The following is a 17,089-nucleotide window of genomic DNA, read 5'->3' as shown; positions in this document are numbered from 1 at the left end:
GCATAGCCTTCACTTGCTGTTAATTCTTCCTGCTGCTTCTCACTTCCTGCTTTTCTCACCTCAGTGGGCAGATGTGAATTAATAATGTTTCACCCTGAATGAGTGAGACACCAAACCGAATGACGGCTTTCAAATTGCTTCTGACCAAAGCATTTAAAGGTCAGTGTTAAGTATCTCTGCAAAGAGAGATGAAGTCCTTTCATGTTTGCGCAGGTTACATCCTCTGTGTTTCACCTCATTTTAAAACAGAAAAGAGGACATGGTTTGGGTTTCCTGGCTGCCTCAGCAGCACAGAAGCCTGGGTCTCAGCTATTGATTTTGCAGGGCCTCAGCAGGTGAACCCCCAGTCATGGGAAAGCCTACGCAGAATTTAGTGTTGTGGTGAAGAGGATTTCTCACTTTGAGTCACATCATGCTTCCTCTGCCCACTCTCTCTTTCTGTGTCTCTTTTTTTTTCTCTTGTTTTTATCCACTGATGTACACACACACACACACACACACACACAGACACACAATCATGCTGGAGAAAGTTCACAGCATAAAACGCCTTTGTCCTGAATAGCACATTTAGGCTAAACCACCAAAACCACTGACATTTACACAAAATGTGTTTTTATTGATAGAAATCGCCAGTGACTCCCACCACTTCCCAACTGCTACATTACAGCCTGTGTTTGCAGTTTCACTTTGCAGGCTGGCACAGACAGCAAGTGTGAGTTTCATTAGTGAAAGTTTCCATGCTAATACACTGGTATAAAAAAATATTTATATTTCTCTATTACGTGAACTCTACTCTGTTTTTTGTGGATTGTTAGATTTTTTTTATTTGTGTCTTTTCCTACATATACTGCACATGAAAGAAGACAATCATCAAAAGCCTCCCTCCAATGTAGATGATGTAATACTGCTTTGAGTAGTTCTGGCATGCAAATACTGTTTAATCTGCAAGTCCTGTTAACCACCAGGAACTGACATCTGTTGTCCACTAGATGGTGTCCAAGACACATAAACCAAGCTGTGTCAATTAAATTCATTGTCCTAGGTAAGATGTTAATAGAAATGTTGGAAAAATGCTGATTTTAAATCAATATTGACACATTGTGAAAGAAGAAATGAAATGAATAAAAGCAGGAGGCCTGAGAGAGAGATAAGGTCTGTATCACAGTAGCTACATGACAAAGAAAACAGTTTTGATCACTAGGGACATGGGCCTGTCTGGACTAGTGTAAACTGACACGGTGTTCAGTTTTAAATTGATTTTTTTAATAGTGTTCAAAGTTTCTGGGGAATCGTTTGGCAAACACAAAGAGAAGGACAGCAAAGACTTATGTATTGTAACCCTCAATAAAACACAAACCAATCATAAATTAGTATTTTAACTGATCACTGCAGAGACTGCAAACAAATGGCATCAAAAAGCTGCTATCCACAAAGCACACATAAAAATTAGAACATGTTGGAGCAGTTATTCTCTGTTTCTTTAAAAAACTGTGACATCTTTTCTGCGGAGGGAACCTTACAGTACTGCCACAGTAGTACTTTTATTTGCTGTTATGAACAGGATACAGGAATGCAACATATTGTTACTGAAGTACTTTTTTCTTCCATGGAGAGAGAGGAGGGTCCAAAACAACATGCTTGTGTGCATATCACAGAGCTGTAACAGTAATGTTGCTACCCTGACATTACTGATCATCAGGTTGTAAGTTGGAATCAGACTAAAGATGAAGCTGCCACAGTCCACCCTTCATCAGTTTTGTGCTGATAAATATTTCATTTTATCAAGAATCAGTAGTTGACTGATCAGACCAACTCATCATCTTCTGGATGAATGGAATTGAATTGAATTGAATTGAATTGAATTGAGTTGGCCTGTGTGGGTTTTCCCCAGGTGGTCCGGCTTCCTCCCACATTCTAAAGACGTGCTTGTTAGGTACTGGTTGCTTGTCTGTGTGTGTTGCCCCTTGATGGACTGGTGACCTGTCCAGGGTGTACCCTGCCTCACACCCATAGTCTCCAGCCCCCTGTGACCCTGCACTGCAGGACAAAGCGGGTTCAGATGATGAATGGATGGATGGATGAATTTGGATCCATGACTTTCAGCACCACTGTGGTTCCTCTCAGAATGCTCCCACTGTCGACTCTGCAGATGTATATCCCTGCATCTTTTTCTGTGGGGTTTAACAAGGTAAGACTGAGGTCTCCGGTTTCCAGCAGGTCTGCGTTCATCTTTGTGCGGCCCCTGTACAGGCTGAACTGTTCTTCAAGCTGGTCAGAACCATTCTGATATTTGTGGAGAGTCATCCAGGGTTCAGGTTCAAAGCGCCACCACTCTACTTCAGCATCTGCAGGCAGGTCACCCACTGTTCTGAATGGCAGAAGGACTGAATGGACCCCCGCCTTTACCTCCACTTCACAGTCTGAGAGGACAACAAACAATGTGAGCTGTGCAGATGGAACAATATGTCTTTACAAGTTAATGAAAAAAATTCTCAAAAACAGTGTTGAAAACACTAAAGAAATAATCCTCCTACACTATTACTGAAATTGTGCAGGTCTTGGTCTTGTGTGCTTCTACATCTTTCTATTCTGGTTTGTGTAGGTGCAGCAGCACAACATAAGTGCAGCTGAGGATGTGGTGTGGTTGTAGTTTAGTTCTATCTGAGCTTGTCCTGTCACTGGTCTCATCACACTTAAACTGCTGAGCCAATTATAGTCATGCTTGATGACAAGCTCTCAAATGGAAAGAGGCAGTACAACGTGAACATGGATCATTGTTGAATGATGGCCGCATCAGTCTGAGCTGTTTCCTTTTTTCTGCTGTATTTGTAAATTGTCAGATCCAATATACCATCATTTGTGTGACAACAGCCACAAGTAACTCTGTATATAGCAAAATGCTGACATTGATAAATGTAAATACATGTTGGGGTTGTTTTTTTGTGTGGCGATTTTCAGTATACTGACCTCTGATGTGGATCCTCACATGCTTCTTCAAGAGGATTTTTTCCCCTTTGTAGGCAGTGCAGGTGTAGATGTCTCTGTCAATATCAGTGGGGTAGAACAAGGTCAGACTGAGGTCTCTTTCCCTCAGCTCACTATTCATGCTCGTGCGCTTTCTGTAAAACAAGTGTTGTTCATCTCTCAGCAGAGAGTAGTCAGGATACACATGGACTTTACTAATCTTGAAGTCATTGCGGGTCCACTCCACTTTAACATCTTTCGGCAGTCGAACTGTGGTTCTACATGGCAGCTCAACTGACCAAGCACCTGAATCCACCACCACCTGGTACCCTGAGAAGACAACAAATCACCTCATCAGCTGTACAAACAAAGGGGATGACTTGTGATCATAATTCACTGTAATTACATTAGCTTCTATCACTGACCACAAGAGGATGTTAAATATCAGCATTATGGGTAATGCAATATTAGTTACCTGACATGATGTAGGACCGAAAATATATTAGTATACAGCAAACAACAGTACCAGTAAATACCAGGGCAATCAGGAGAGCTTTGGCCCAGAATGGAAATCGTTCTGTGGACAAGAGGAACAAACAGAACAGCATAGAATATGCTTGGTATCTACAGTAGGTACATGCCAATATTGGTTTGCCACTGACCTTTGACCTGCACATCAACATCTCTCAGCCTCCATTCACCTCCCATTGCCCTGACAGTGCAAGTGTAGGTGCCGCTATCATGAGGCTGAAGGTTTGTCAGACTCAGGCTGAGGTCACCAGTCTCCAGAGCATCAGCCTTCATAGATGTTCTGCCTTTGAATCGCTGATTTTGGTCTCTTAGTTCATCACTATCCAGCTGTCGCTGGTGGACGGTTGAAGGACTGAGGTCATAGCGCTTCCACACTGCTGTGGGATCATCCAGGTCAAAGGTGTGAAACTCACAAGGAAGGACGAACGTGCCTCCTTCATATAGCTCTACAGCTGAGGTATGCTGGAAAACTGTAAGGACAGGTCATTACAATGACATTTAAAAAGCATTACAATGAATCACTTAAACAATGTGTGAGAAAATGCAGTTTAAATCCAGTGCTCAATCAAATAAGGGTGGAGGATGTCTTACCATGAACGAGGATCACAAACATCATAAATATTTCCATCTTCATGCAGAAATGTCAACACTTCCCTTTAATTTAACACAAACTTTAGGACATTATCTCACAACTGGTTTTCACCGTACACCCGGAAAGTTTTAGTTTCTCTTTAAACTGCTTCAGATGATGCATCAGAATGTGAAGAAACCAGTTGAACTTGTCACATGAGTCTTGACTGTGCTGCTATTGTTTACGTGTTTTGGTCTTTTAAGACTCCTGTACGACTGAAACTTTTGTAGTTTTGTGTCAAAAAGGTCAAGAAGTGTCAACAATAGCATGGATGAAACACCAGCAGATTGTGCCAGAGAGCAGGTTAAGATGATACAACTTTGCATCGAAACCACCAGAACCACTGACATTTACACAGAATGTGTTTTTATTGATACAAATCACAGGCACCCTGACCACTTCCCAACTGCTGCATTACAGACTGTGTTTGCAGTTTCTCTTTTCAGCCCAGCACAGACAGCAAGTGTGAGTTTCAGTGGTGAAAGTTTCTGTTCACTTCTTTCTCTGTGCATTGTGGAAAATTAACATTTCATCTTACCCGGTACAGGTTTATTGACTGTACAGAGTCTCACAGTGACACACAATATTTTTTTTCGGCATGTGTATGAAGCAGATGATGCTTCAGATGATGTAATGCTGCTTTGTGAAGTTGTCGCATGCAAATATTGTGTGATCAGCAAGTCTTGTTGATAGATCTGAGACTGGCCTCTGTTGTCCACTAGATGGTGTGGCAGACACAAAAGTGTTGGGATACTGCAGCACTCTGATGCTTCATTTTCAGGCCGATCTCACACATTGGTTTTACCACCTTGTAAAAGATATTATGAGAAATTGATTAATGTTTCCTTCTCCACACTGAGAAGCACTTAAAACCACAAATGACAATTTTGAAGAAAAAAATCTTTAAATAATCTATGAGAGGATATGTGATGATTACTCTTTTCAAAATGATTTTTTTTTCTTGTAATCATCATGAGATCTCCAAATTTAAGCATTTACTAGTGAGCAAAAAAACCTGTTAAATCCTGTAAAAATATTAAAATACTCATTAAGAAACAATCATAACTTTGACATAATTACTCAAAGTGCTCATGTGTATTTGGTTTTACAACTTTTGACTCACCACTTGATGCTGAAGATAAAGGAGAGAAGGTTTAAATCTCCTTAAAAAAATGGAGACAAGGAACAGGAGACAGAAAGGGAGGAGGGGGGAGGGGGGTGTACAAAGACAAAAATAACAAAGGCATGTGTCCGTCCCTCCTTGGTATTTTCCACACCGTTACATAAAATCCCTCATTCCCTCCTCTCAATCCCTTCCTCGCTCTCTCTCAGCTCCTCCCTCCTCCTTCTTCCTTCTGTCATTGGTCGGCTGGTCGTCTCCACAAAGCCACAAACTTGTTCTCACCCTCATCTAAGTGGCTCGGGGTCCACTGAGGGAAGAAGAAGTGGGAAAGAGGAACAGCAGGGTGGCATTCAGCTACAGGAACAGTTAGTGTGAGCAGAGGAGGTGGGAGATGCTGAACTCTAACGGGGCTGACTGGCACATCATCGTTTCTGAGTGACTGATTCTGTTTCTGACAGCTTTCCAGCAACATGAGCTCCTCATCGGCCAACATGCACAGCAAACGGCTGCCCTGTAAGTCAAGCTTCTCTACCACTACTTTTTTATTTTCATCTGTCAGTTCAGGTGGATCTTTGTGCTCCACATGGACACATGTGCTCCATTAACGCTGTTTTAATTTTAGGCTGTAGAGCAGGACATGAGGGAGAAAGGGATTCTTCTCCATATTTGGTTGTCAAAAATGAGGAACGCACAGAATGAACATTTAAGGCAAAGCTTATTGCATTGTTTTGGACTGTGATGTCCAGAAAATGTATCCCATCTGACAGGAAGTGGCAGCCAACAGTATATTAAAGCAAGCCAAGTAATGACAACTCAGGGAAAGGCATAAATGAACTTGTGTTGTATTTGTAGCCAGTACTGAGGTGTATTTACAGCTCTGTCACTATGAGGCATAAGCAGTGTGTGTGTGTGTCTGTGTGTCAGACAGCTCAGCCGGTGTGTTAAATAGCTGTTGTGTTGATGTTGCCTGAAGTGACTGGTCCAAGTGCTGTGCCAGCCAAAAACTCTGACAGGAATGTTGAATCATCAGCCTGAGTAATGTTCACTAATACTGAGTGAGTGGGTCACACTCACATTGCTCAGAAACAGGGATACATTCCCATACGTACACACACACTCACACACACACACATGCACTGAGGCAGGCTTGGATTGGGGCCACCGCACAGCTCCAGACAAAGATCTCTTATTTCTAATGGGATTGTGCCTGCAGATCTCATCAGAGTTGACTCACTGCAGTGGGGTCTGCAGTTTGTTTCACAGACACACCAACCCAGATACTTTCCCAAAATTGAATTAGTCCCAGTGAGATCAGTGATTTCATGAGGCCAAAAAGGATCAGGATTGTGACTCCAAAGAAGACGTCTCCCATCTGTTGCTCTGCGACGGCCTGTGTAGTCGGCTCTGTCACGTTTTGATTGTTATGGGAATGTGCCAGAAAGAGCCGGTGTGCCGTGGTGGGAGGGACCGGCCAGCTGTTTGGAGTCTGTTACAGACACAAGTGTAGAAAAGGAGCTGTTTCTATTTTCTGTGTTATTTCTATTCAGTACTAGTAGGCAAAATATGCTGTTTAGTATCTGTATTTTAAAAAGATCAGACTTGGCCTGTAATCAATGCAGTGGAAAAACTGTAGGAATTTCATGGAACCAAACATATACAGTGTATTTAGCTTTTACTTATTTTTCTTGTGAGCTGATGTGTGGCATGATATTGCCATATTTGCTCTCTTAGTTTAGCATGATATCTGTGGCCTGATGAAAGTGGGAGAAAATTTGGAGGTATCAAACCATCTAGTTGTCAAGAAAGATGTGAAAAGTGTGAAGGTACGGTGCATGTACATGTCTACTTAAAATCTGTAGTTTAATCCATATCATGAATGTGCTGCCTAAAAACAGGGTGAGTACTCTGAGTACCTCTGAATCTGGTTGTCTGGGTTCAGACTTCTGTATCTGTCCTGACTGATGTGAGTTAGGTTTAGATCATCTGCACTATAATGAATACTGGCACCATCATGCTGAGGGTTTAACAAGTGGATAACTGTTTACCAATATGAGGAGCGTTCACATGGTGCAAATAAACTGATTTTACCATTACAAACAATGCTTTGTGGCATGTCAGCGCTTTAAGCTGATTGAATGTGTAATGGTATATGATTATTCCGTACATGCCAGTGCAGTGCCCTGGGGGCACAGACCAGCTCCTCTCATTAGCACTTCAACAAATCCATCTACCCACTGTACTGCTGATTCCTTTGGGTATCAGCTCTACAGCCCTACAGAGAAAAGTAAGCAGTGATCGATCTGTGAACACTTTTTCTGATTATCCAAGTCATGTAAACACAAATTCACCCATATGGTCGGTTAATGAAATTTGTTCTCTGCTGTCCTGGGAGGAAAACTACAGTGTGAATGTGACACTAGGATAATGTACTCCGTTATTTATTGCTGCAGTGGATCCAGTGTGTGGAGTGAGATGACTCATTGTGATAAATCCTCAGAGAAATGTAACCTGACCATTCTCCTCACATCCACAGTGACTTGTTTTGGTTTTCTTGTTTCACTCACTCACACAGAGAGATAAAAAAAATCTATGAGCAAGTTCTTCCACTGAAACACTCAAGTCACAGGTCAGAGAATAAAGTTGACAATCAGGTCTTGTATATCTAAAAGAATGGGCTTGGTATAAAGTTATTAACCTGTTTGGGGTTAGAACCGAGTAACTAATAATAGATGGTTGTTCTGATGTAACGGTTCTAAAACCTAATGAAATATTAAGTAGTTAATAGTAGTAGTAGTTAATAGATCCTAGATTACCTAAAAATAATCTCTCAACAGCTGACACTATATAAACTTAAGTATTACCACTTAAAAACCAGTACATTTATATACACACACAAATATTGTACAAATATGACAAAAAAATCTAAGAGCATTTACATTTGCATTTACATTTTTGTTGTAACTTATAACTTACATCATAAAATTGCACTGAGTCTTTCAGTCTAACCTGCCTGTGTCTAGACAAACTCAAGAGTAATGTCTGACCATGCTGGGTTTAAACAAACATTCTTGCAGTTTGTCCAGCTGAGATGAAAATAACTGCAAATATGAGGAGTGGCAGTGCAGCTTCGACAGGAAGAACTGTGTTCATTGAAGTGGTTTTAATTAGATTATTTATTACATTTTATCCTTAGATAGAGATTATGTAACTTCTCTAAAAAGAAAGTTTGAAATGTAATCACTGATTTAATTATCAGATAAAAACACATGTGAAGGAATTTCATGAGATCAGCCATGTCAGCCTGTACAGTCACTCCGCATGCTTTTAACAAGTGTAGAAAACTCATTAGTGATTACTGTGTTATGTCAGACTGAGTTTCAGCCAGCAGAAATCTGAGCTATATTCCTGGCTTGACATGCCTAAATAATAGAAATAATTATAATCCAGTCTTCATTAACATTTTGGCTAAAAGGATTTGTCAGTGTAGAAAAACATTTTGTTATTACTTCATCATCTGTTAAAGCCTATTGTGTTGATCCAAACTCATGACAGTCTGCTGTTGAGCCCATTGAGGGCAGTGGGACAGGACACTGACCTACAAACAGTCCTATTGTCACTGAGTCACATTGAGTCTAATCCAGGCAAGAGGGAAGGAAGAAGAGGGTTAATGCTGATGTCATTGTTGTCGGACGGTGCTGGACACTGCTTTGTCCCAGCAAAAACAGCTGGATCTCATGTATGTAAATAAAAAGACACAGCATGTGCTGACATATAGACTAAACAGATATATATATTGTAAATATTTCACTGTCTTTGCAACTGCCCAGTATGTTTGGAGATGAAACAGGGTGAAGAGAGCCCAAACAAAGTGAGAACGTAGCCTCCAAAGATACTGTTCTCCCTTTTAGAAGTGTGGCCATCTGTCTGTTCTGCCTCAGTTCAAGACTCTCATAAGGTATGAAAAAAATATGCAAGCTAGCAACGCAATGTTTTTTTAAATGCTGTTTAAATGCTGACACAGGAGATGTAACTTCACAGACACAAGCTTATTAGTGCCATAATTTATGGCAGTATCATTGCTCAGGCTGAGCAGCTTAAAGCTTCTACCTGCAGCCAGTCAGTGACTCCACCATTCTTCAAGAACACCAAGGACTCCAGTAATTACTGCAAAGACACACTGATCCACTGATGTCCAGCTGTAGGCTGCTAACAGCCTGCTGCTTCTGATGAGGTCGATGTTGTGCTGGAGGACTCTCAGTAAAAATAATGAGTGGTGAGAATAATTAGACTTCCTTCAACTAATGAACCCCTCTCCCATCATAAATGCTTTATGCTTTAAAACATTCGCATTTTAAGCCTTCCTTTCAACAGGTGTACCTCTCCTTCCTCTCTCTCCTTGCCTGCTCTGGGAAAGTGTCTGAGAAAGACAGTTTTTTACTCATGACCCCCCCTAACAAGTGTTAGCTCAGATCCCAGGTCACTAGAACACTATTACAGTAGAATGTTGGACAAACTCTTAGTTTAAATTTATTACAAATATGTATCTGTTTGTGCAGTGTATATTTTTATTCTGTGTTTCTTTTATAAATATTTATACAGTGAACATTTATCTAATAACATTTTATGTAATAAACAAAATTACAGCTGTTTACAAATGGAGCGAGCAAATACAGGTGTACATTTTTTGTGTGCTTTTTCCTGTCTGTCTGTCTGTCTGCCTGTCTGCTTTTTAAATTTAATGGTAACATGGCTAAGGCAACACACAGCGGTATGCACCACCACCACGGATGTTTAAACAGGGATGACTTCATTCATTTGTACAAGGAAACCACTTCTCAGAGAGCGCCTCAGCTTGGTTTGGAGTCTGGCAAACTGCTCTATGATCAAAGCAGAAGGAGAATTGATGGTTCCCACTGGAGTTTTTCTTTTATCACTGTTTACTGAGGGGCTTAAGCCCATGCTGCTCTGACAACCAAAAAACAACCGGATCATCTGAGGAAGCTTTTTTTTCCCTGTGTTCTGCCATGACCTTCCCTCTCTCTGTCACAGGGGAACCATGCCTGTGAGCTCCTGTTGTCTCTCAGCACAGAGATTGGCTAATGGCAGCCTGTGGGCGACACTGGGCTCTCCAATCCCTTCATTTAGCCTCCAGATCAATGTGCTGCCTCTGGTGTTTATGCAGTTGGTGTTTCAAAATGGGCCTACTCTTAAATAACACAACAGGCTAAAGTGGTTCATCATACAAATAAAGATGACCTGCATTTTACGTTTTTTGCATCTGCATACTGTTAAATGTGTAAATAAATTTAAAACAAAAGTTGCATTTTAAAGTTTTATATAACAAAACAAAGGATGGGATTAGTAGTGTTTAGCCACCACTGGATCCAAAATGCTTTCCTGTCCCTGGCATGATGTGTAAGAAGTGCAGACCATTCCTGTTCCCTTACATCTCTGCTTTTGTCTGGCTCTGAATGGGCTCTTTCTGTTACTGAGAGCTGCGCAAAGGATCTGGGCTTGTCTTGTGGGGAGGCACATGCTTTGTCAGTCAGTTTGCTTTCTGTCTGTCTGTCAGTTTCTATCTCTTCTTGTCTGTTCCAGTCATTCTGCATGTCCAGCTGGTCCTGAGCCCTCATCTATGACCTTTTCTTCCTCAAGTCCCAGGGCACTCAGAGGAAGGCGAGAGAGAGAAAGAAAGAAAGAAAGAAAGAAAGAAAGAAAGAAAGAAAGAAAGAAAGAAAGAAAGAAAGAAAGAAAAAAGAAAGAAAGAACTGACCCTGATGCAGAAAATGAACAGTATGTGAGCAAATAAAAGAATTCAAGGTCAAACCTTTGCCTGCAGGTTGTTTTTCTCTGCACTGTTTCTTGAAACTATTCAAACATCCTGCAGTATGAAACTAAAGTCTTCATGTTGTTAGTGCTGGACATGTGATCTTATCAGCAGTACACACAATATAGGCTTTTCTCTTTGAGGATTTTCCCATGTGAGTAGTTGCACTAATCAGAGGTCACTGGGGTCGTCTGCGGCTAGGCAAGCCATATTGATCAAAGTGATTCGATGGAAAAAAGAACTGGATAGGGAAGCAAAATCAATGTGAGGATATACATCTGTAGCTAACCTTTAGCTCTCCATGGGCCTCAGCCTTTAAGTAGAAACAATCAATGCTGTGATCAATCAATGTTTAACTGAGGAGGGGAAAACTCCAGGATAAGCAGTTTGCTTAAACCTGTAGCCTGTTATGGGAAGCATCATCCTGCATGCATGCATGCTGTTTAACTGCTTTTTTCCTTTGGAAAGCAAAGAAAGAATAATCAGTCATCCAATTCAAATGTTGTGTGTTGCCTGACATGATGTCCTCAGCTGGCTGCATCAAATAGTGGGCCCTTTCCAGCTAAACACACACATCAAACCAGCCTCCTGATTGTGACTGACATCTTGCTTTGTCAGTGCTGCTGCCTTTGCTTCCTTAAGGCTCTGAGGACAATAGCATTTGTGATTGTGTAACAGTGCGATGAGAAGAGAGCATCACAGACCCACATCCTGAGACATCTACACACAGACAGAAAATACCATAAAATGGCACTTTGTAGTGAAAGAGCTCATACATTGAAGGAAAGGGAAGTCGTACCTGTACCAGCTGTACCCACTGCACTGTCAGTCTACTGCACTGCATAATCATCACTTGCATCACCACCTGCTGGGTGGCTGCCTGTCTGTCCCTGAGAAATGGAAATAACTTGAAGTTGAAGTGAGCTGACTTTAAACATCAAAGCACTGTTCCATATGTGAATAAAAGATACTGTTAAGGGCCTCCGGTGAGAGCAAGAGCATCTGAGACATTACAGGTGGTAACTTTAAATAGACTATATTCCATTTAGTTACTTCAGTTCCAGGATCTATAGTGCAAACCCACCAGACAATCAAAAAATCTTTCCAAAGTCAAAAAAATGTTTCATGTGGTTTTCCTAGTTGGGCAAATGCACATTCAGTATATCTACAAAGCTCTGTAACATCGCCTGCTTTTTATAGAATTAAAATACACGGAGTAGGAGGGCACTGGTGCTGATGTGGCCCAAAGCTGCTGAAAGATGGCTATCTTCATTAGCATTGTTTGACAATGTCACAGCATGATAAAAGAATTTTTAGGATATGTAAATGTGCTTGTATGACTACAATCGCTCAATGCAGATATTGCCAATGTAATTTGGTGTGGAGTCCTAAGAGGGTTTGGACATGTGTAGAGGAGGAACAGAGGTTATATTGGAGAAAGATGGAGCTGCCAGGCAAGAGGTCAAGTGGAAGGCCAAAGAGGAACAGTAGGAAGAAGAAGAAAGAATCCTTTCTATATATTCTGATACTGCGTACACAAACCTATGTCCACACTATCAGCAGGCCCATACGGTTTGGATTGTCTTCTCCTTCTCTTGAACCTCTAAAGCTGTCTGCCTTTTGATCCCAGAGCCATCCTCCCCATGCCCAGGAGACAGGATGTCAAACAGTGTAGAGCTGAGCCACAGTGACAGGCTTGTGCCGGACATGACTCAGAGGGAATGCTATGCTGATGCAGCATTCCAAAGAAGACAACCTGTTGCTGCTGGGTTTGGGCCAACTCTGCAGTTTTGAGGATTTACTGTGATGGAAGAATTTTCAGGGTTTTTATGAGGACATTAGAGACACCGTCTCTGCAAACTGCCAAGAATTTCTGGAATTCTTTCTACTTCCTTGTTTTCCTTGTAAACATCCTGAGGTCAATATATTTCTGTTCTCCATCACTTACTTCTGTATTTATAGAGCAGCTTTAAGTACAAACCAGATAATCTTCACATTATTCCCAGTTTAGATGGGGCTTCAGAGCCTTATCCAATTAGCTCAATCCCTGTCTATACAAGTTGCTGTTGCTGCTCAAAACTCAGACACTGCCCTAATGATGTACAACATGCAGACTGTGAATGGACAGACAAGCTGATTGCTGTGAATATTTAAAGTAAAAGAATTTGGAACACACTGGAAGAGAAGAACAATTTACATTAGTATCTATGACAAGGTGTTTCAGTCAGTTTCAAAGGGAATATCCTGTTGCCTCTGAGATCGGTGAAGAAATCACAGACCTCCACTGTGTTGTAGGCTCTGATCCTTACAGCATGTACTGCTTCCAGCACAATCCGTCTTCACAGTCGCACTCTGCTGCAGTTCATCCCTTCACTTGTTTACATTGGAATTGCACTCAGCTTTATTACAATGATGCTGATGAGGAGGAAAATGGGATTGTATGCTATCTTCAAATGAGATTAGCTCCATAAGAGAAGTGACAGCTTCTCTTGCAATCTTCAGATCAGCTCAGACTGGAACAGTTATCATCTCAAAAAAACTGTCAGAAAATGCAGGGCATTCTAAATAGATAAACACTTAGTTGTCTGCGATGTCTTTCATCAATGGTGATTTGTATTAATTTCTGCTCTCCATACAGCAGTCAGAACAGGAGCTTCTCACTTATGGTTCAATGTCTCCCCCTTCTGGCCACTGTGTCTCATTGATGAAGTGTTCAATGTATACTTTGTACTGCACCATGTGATCTTTATGACCAGCACATCTATCTGAGCATTTTCCTTCCTGTCCTTTTGTTGTGATTACCAGCAGAGACTGAGTGCAGCCAAAGGCTTCCAGATATGGACGCCGCGCAGCAGCTTAAGCTGAGAGAGAGACAGCGTTTCTTTGAGGAGGTCTTTCAGCATGACGTGGACGTCTACCTGTCGTCAGCACACCTTTGCATAAGGGACTACAAGAGGCGTGAGTTGGACTGTTGGACTGACATCAACTCACATTTATTATGTAAAACTCATTTCACATCTTCACTCCTCTTTGCAGCTCCTATTGGCAGCATCTCCTCTATGGAGGTGAACGTGGACTTGCTGGACCAGATGGAGCTGATTGACATCTCTGACCAAGAAGGTTTAGATGTCTTCCTGAGCTCTGTGGGAGAGGACGGAGTCCTGACCAACCCACTAACAGGTAACTGCAAACTAAAACTACACACATGGGAAACAACTGCACAACAGCATCTTTAACAATGTTTCTCTCACTCCAAGGAAACAACAACAACGAGGAAGCCATCAGTAATGGACTCTTTCGACATGTCCTAGAGAGTCTTGACGCCAAGTCCCGCATGTCTTCCACATCCTCAAATTCTTCCTGTGACAGCCAGGCCTCCAATGCCAATGGGGGAGACACTCCTGTGGTCGAGTCAGAAGATGAGGAAACGCACACCAACACGATCAAGAGGAGAGCAGCCTCCCTGGGGAATGAGGAGACGGATAGTCAGAATCCTTCTTCATAGGATACACCTATGTGTACACCTGTCAGGGGTGAGGACTGGACTGTGGATTAGTTATTGAACGATGCCTCTCAGCTGTGACTGTCTTCCACAAATGGCCTCTTAACTAAGATTTTAACCTTTCCTTTTGATTGATGAAGACAGGCTATGTTCTCTGTGTGTTGAAACAAGGACTGGAGTAGATGTAATAATCAGTTCAACAATCAATCAGAGCAACACAATGTCCTGCCAATGCAGATGATCTGTTTTGTAACCCTAATTGTGTTTAATTGTTTTAACAATAAAAGGGAAAAAAACATGTTTTCAAATCTTCCTACAAACAACAAGAGTCTTCCTCATTATTTCAAACTTGCTTCCAGAGAACATCTGCCTGTCAGTCTCTCTCATGGCAGTGGCTCGACAAATACTATACATTGTTGGTCTGTAAGAAATGTTTTAATAAGCCAGATCAGGTTGAGCATTGTGTAAATAAAACTGTAGCATTTTTGTATGCATACATAAATATATAGGGACACGATAACACACACACTGTAACCTGCAATGACATGATGTGGGTGTGGGAAAAAGAGGGCATGGTCGTGTTTGCCAGTTCTCACACACACATTAAACTGGAGTTACTGAACAATCATCATGTTCTGTACCTCTTGGTATGTAGCAACACTTACTTTTAATTTACCAGCTTTAGTACATGCGCTTAATTTATCTTTATGTGGACAGGTTTCTGATTAAATCAAGCATTACTTAATGGAAAGTTTTATTCTTGTGGCTGTGGTGTGTCAAACTAATGCAAGGTTTGTATGTCCATTTACTGAATCAGGGTCAGTATTTTTTTGTCTGTTTTCAAAAAATAAAAGTTGACTCATCATGTCCTCAATGAGCTGAACATTTTGATATTTGCTCTGCAATCAAACTAATAATAAACACAATTAAAAAAACACACACTCTGCTTCACATAGTTGGCCCTTTCTTAGCCACAGGGAGTTGTAGGCACAGTGTTGACCTCTCTGTTTTTACTTCTAGGAACAGCACCTCAGCCTTATTCTCATAATGCAAGGTACTGTGTCATGCATTGTTAGTGAAAGCTGAATTTTGTTGTCTGACAGTTCTACTGCTGATGGCAGTCACCATCTCCTTCAAAAAAGAGTTCACCCCTCTGCAGTGTCCTGATGTCCATGAAGTAACACTCCTTCCATCAAGGTTGGGATCAGACTGCAAGGTCAGTTCAAACATTGGCCAACAAACCAGTGAGCCCCTTTTAAGGCAAAAGATGTTCTCCTTTTAAAGTTACCTAACATTGTCCTGACTGACCCTGCTGAGCCCCACAATCCATCTAACAGGCAGTATGTGGGTGAAGAACTTAAAAACTCAAAATTCTTCATAAAGGTATGTTTATGTGTTAAACTAAAACAAACCTGTGGAGCATGAAGTTCAATGTTCTGACATAAAAAAAGCATTCCTCTCAAAAATTAAGTTCTACTTTGTTCAGAATGACTGCATATTAAATTAACTTGGCATTTTCTAAAACAGAATATGGAGCAAGATTTTATTTACAACCACTTTAGGTGTGACATGGAAAACTTTAAGGAAAATTGGAACCAGGTAATCAGCACTTACTGAAGATTGAAGATATCATTTACAGGACATTCAAATATATATGTCCTGTATTTCAACCACTCTCAAACAACGTAGAATTCAGTCAATGGCTACAGCTACGCCCACAAGGTACAACACAAGAGGTTTGGTTTGTCCTTGTTACTTGATATTTGTGAACTTTTGTGTGCAGCTTGAAGACATGAGCAATTTTATCTACAAAAAGAACTCCAGCTATTTGATGGACAGATGTCTGCTCACCCTGCTTCATCAGTTTTGTAGTGTATTCTTGTTCATACACTGTAAATCTAGAGGTGACTTTGCAACAGTTCAACTAGCAAGCCTCATTTCCTCCATGTATAGAGGCTCTGCTCTGTCCAGGAGAAAGAAAAGGATTTGCAGGACTACAAGCCCCACACCTATGCATTGGAGGAATCTGATGAGCTAGAGTGTGTCACCATCTCTGAAGAGGACTAATGTAAGGAACCACTAAAAGACCTGGGTCTTCCCTTTGTAAGCAATGACAAAAACAAACCTGGATGTCTTTGTATTACAGTTGTTTTGTAAGCAAGTAAAGCAACACTGCTGTGATAAGTCTGGTTAAAGTTCTGTCTTCCAAACAGAATGAAAAGCCATTTTCTTAATCACAAGTATTTACTGGCAACTGTTACACACTTCGCCACAGTTTTCATTTTACAAATGGGGAGGGGGTAGGGGGGGGAACAAAAAGTACTGCAAGCTGTCCATTTAATGAGTAGATGGTCTGTTTAGCTTTACCGATGGACAGCTATGAAGGGACAATTTAAGACATTCAGCAAAACAAAAAAAGGCATGCCTGCTGGTCTGCTCAAAAGACCAAGTCCATGTTACATGCTTCCTACCAATGAATACATTTGCTTTTAGTGCACAGCTGCTTCATTT

At 41.2% G+C, this 17,089-nt stretch overlaps 2 protein-coding genes across 3 annotated transcripts; one reads left to right on the top strand and one right to left on the bottom strand.

Annotated features, from left to right (window-relative positions):
* Positions 1–1,968: 1,968 nt before the first annotated feature.
* LOC114436447 (butyrophilin-like protein 2) lies at positions 1,969–4,200 on the bottom strand. Its single transcript, XM_028406719.1, has 5 exons — positions 4,087–4,200; positions 3,627–3,965; positions 3,440–3,541; positions 2,968–3,294; positions 1,969–2,420 (listed from the first exon to the last, which is right to left on the bottom strand). The coding sequence occupies exons 1-5, from the start codon at positions 4,127–4,129 to the stop codon at positions 2,056–2,058; spliced, it is 1,176 nt and encodes a 391-aa protein (XP_028262520.1). The 5' UTR covers positions 4,130–4,200; the 3' UTR covers positions 1,969–2,055.
* Positions 4,201–5,502: 1,302 nt separating this feature from the next.
* LOC114436145 (dysbindin) lies at positions 5,503–15,391 on the top strand. Of its 2 annotated transcripts, none has more exons than XM_028406261.1 (4): positions 5,503–5,762; positions 13,885–14,034; positions 14,113–14,256; positions 14,334–15,391. In XM_028406261.1, the coding sequence occupies exons 2-4, from the start codon at positions 13,914–13,916 to the stop codon at positions 14,579–14,581; spliced, it is 513 nt and encodes a 170-aa protein (XP_028262062.1). In that variant the 5' UTR covers positions 5,503–5,762; positions 13,885–13,913; the 3' UTR covers positions 14,582–15,391. The 2 variants fall into 2 exon arrangements, with proteins under 2 accessions (XP_028262062.1, XP_028262061.1); XM_028406260.1 differs by having other exon boundaries at positions 13,882–14,034.
* Positions 15,392–17,089: the final 1,698 nt, after the last annotated feature.

The sequence above is a fragment of the Parambassis ranga genome, chromosome 5 (genome assembly GCF_900634625.1).
Source record: "Parambassis ranga chromosome 5, fParRan2.1, whole genome shotgun sequence".
NCBI classification, from domain to species: Eukaryota; Metazoa; Chordata; class Actinopteri; family Ambassidae; genus Parambassis; species Parambassis ranga.
Note: the sequence above shows the minus strand (reverse complement) of the source record. Positions and strands in the feature narration are given on the sequence as shown.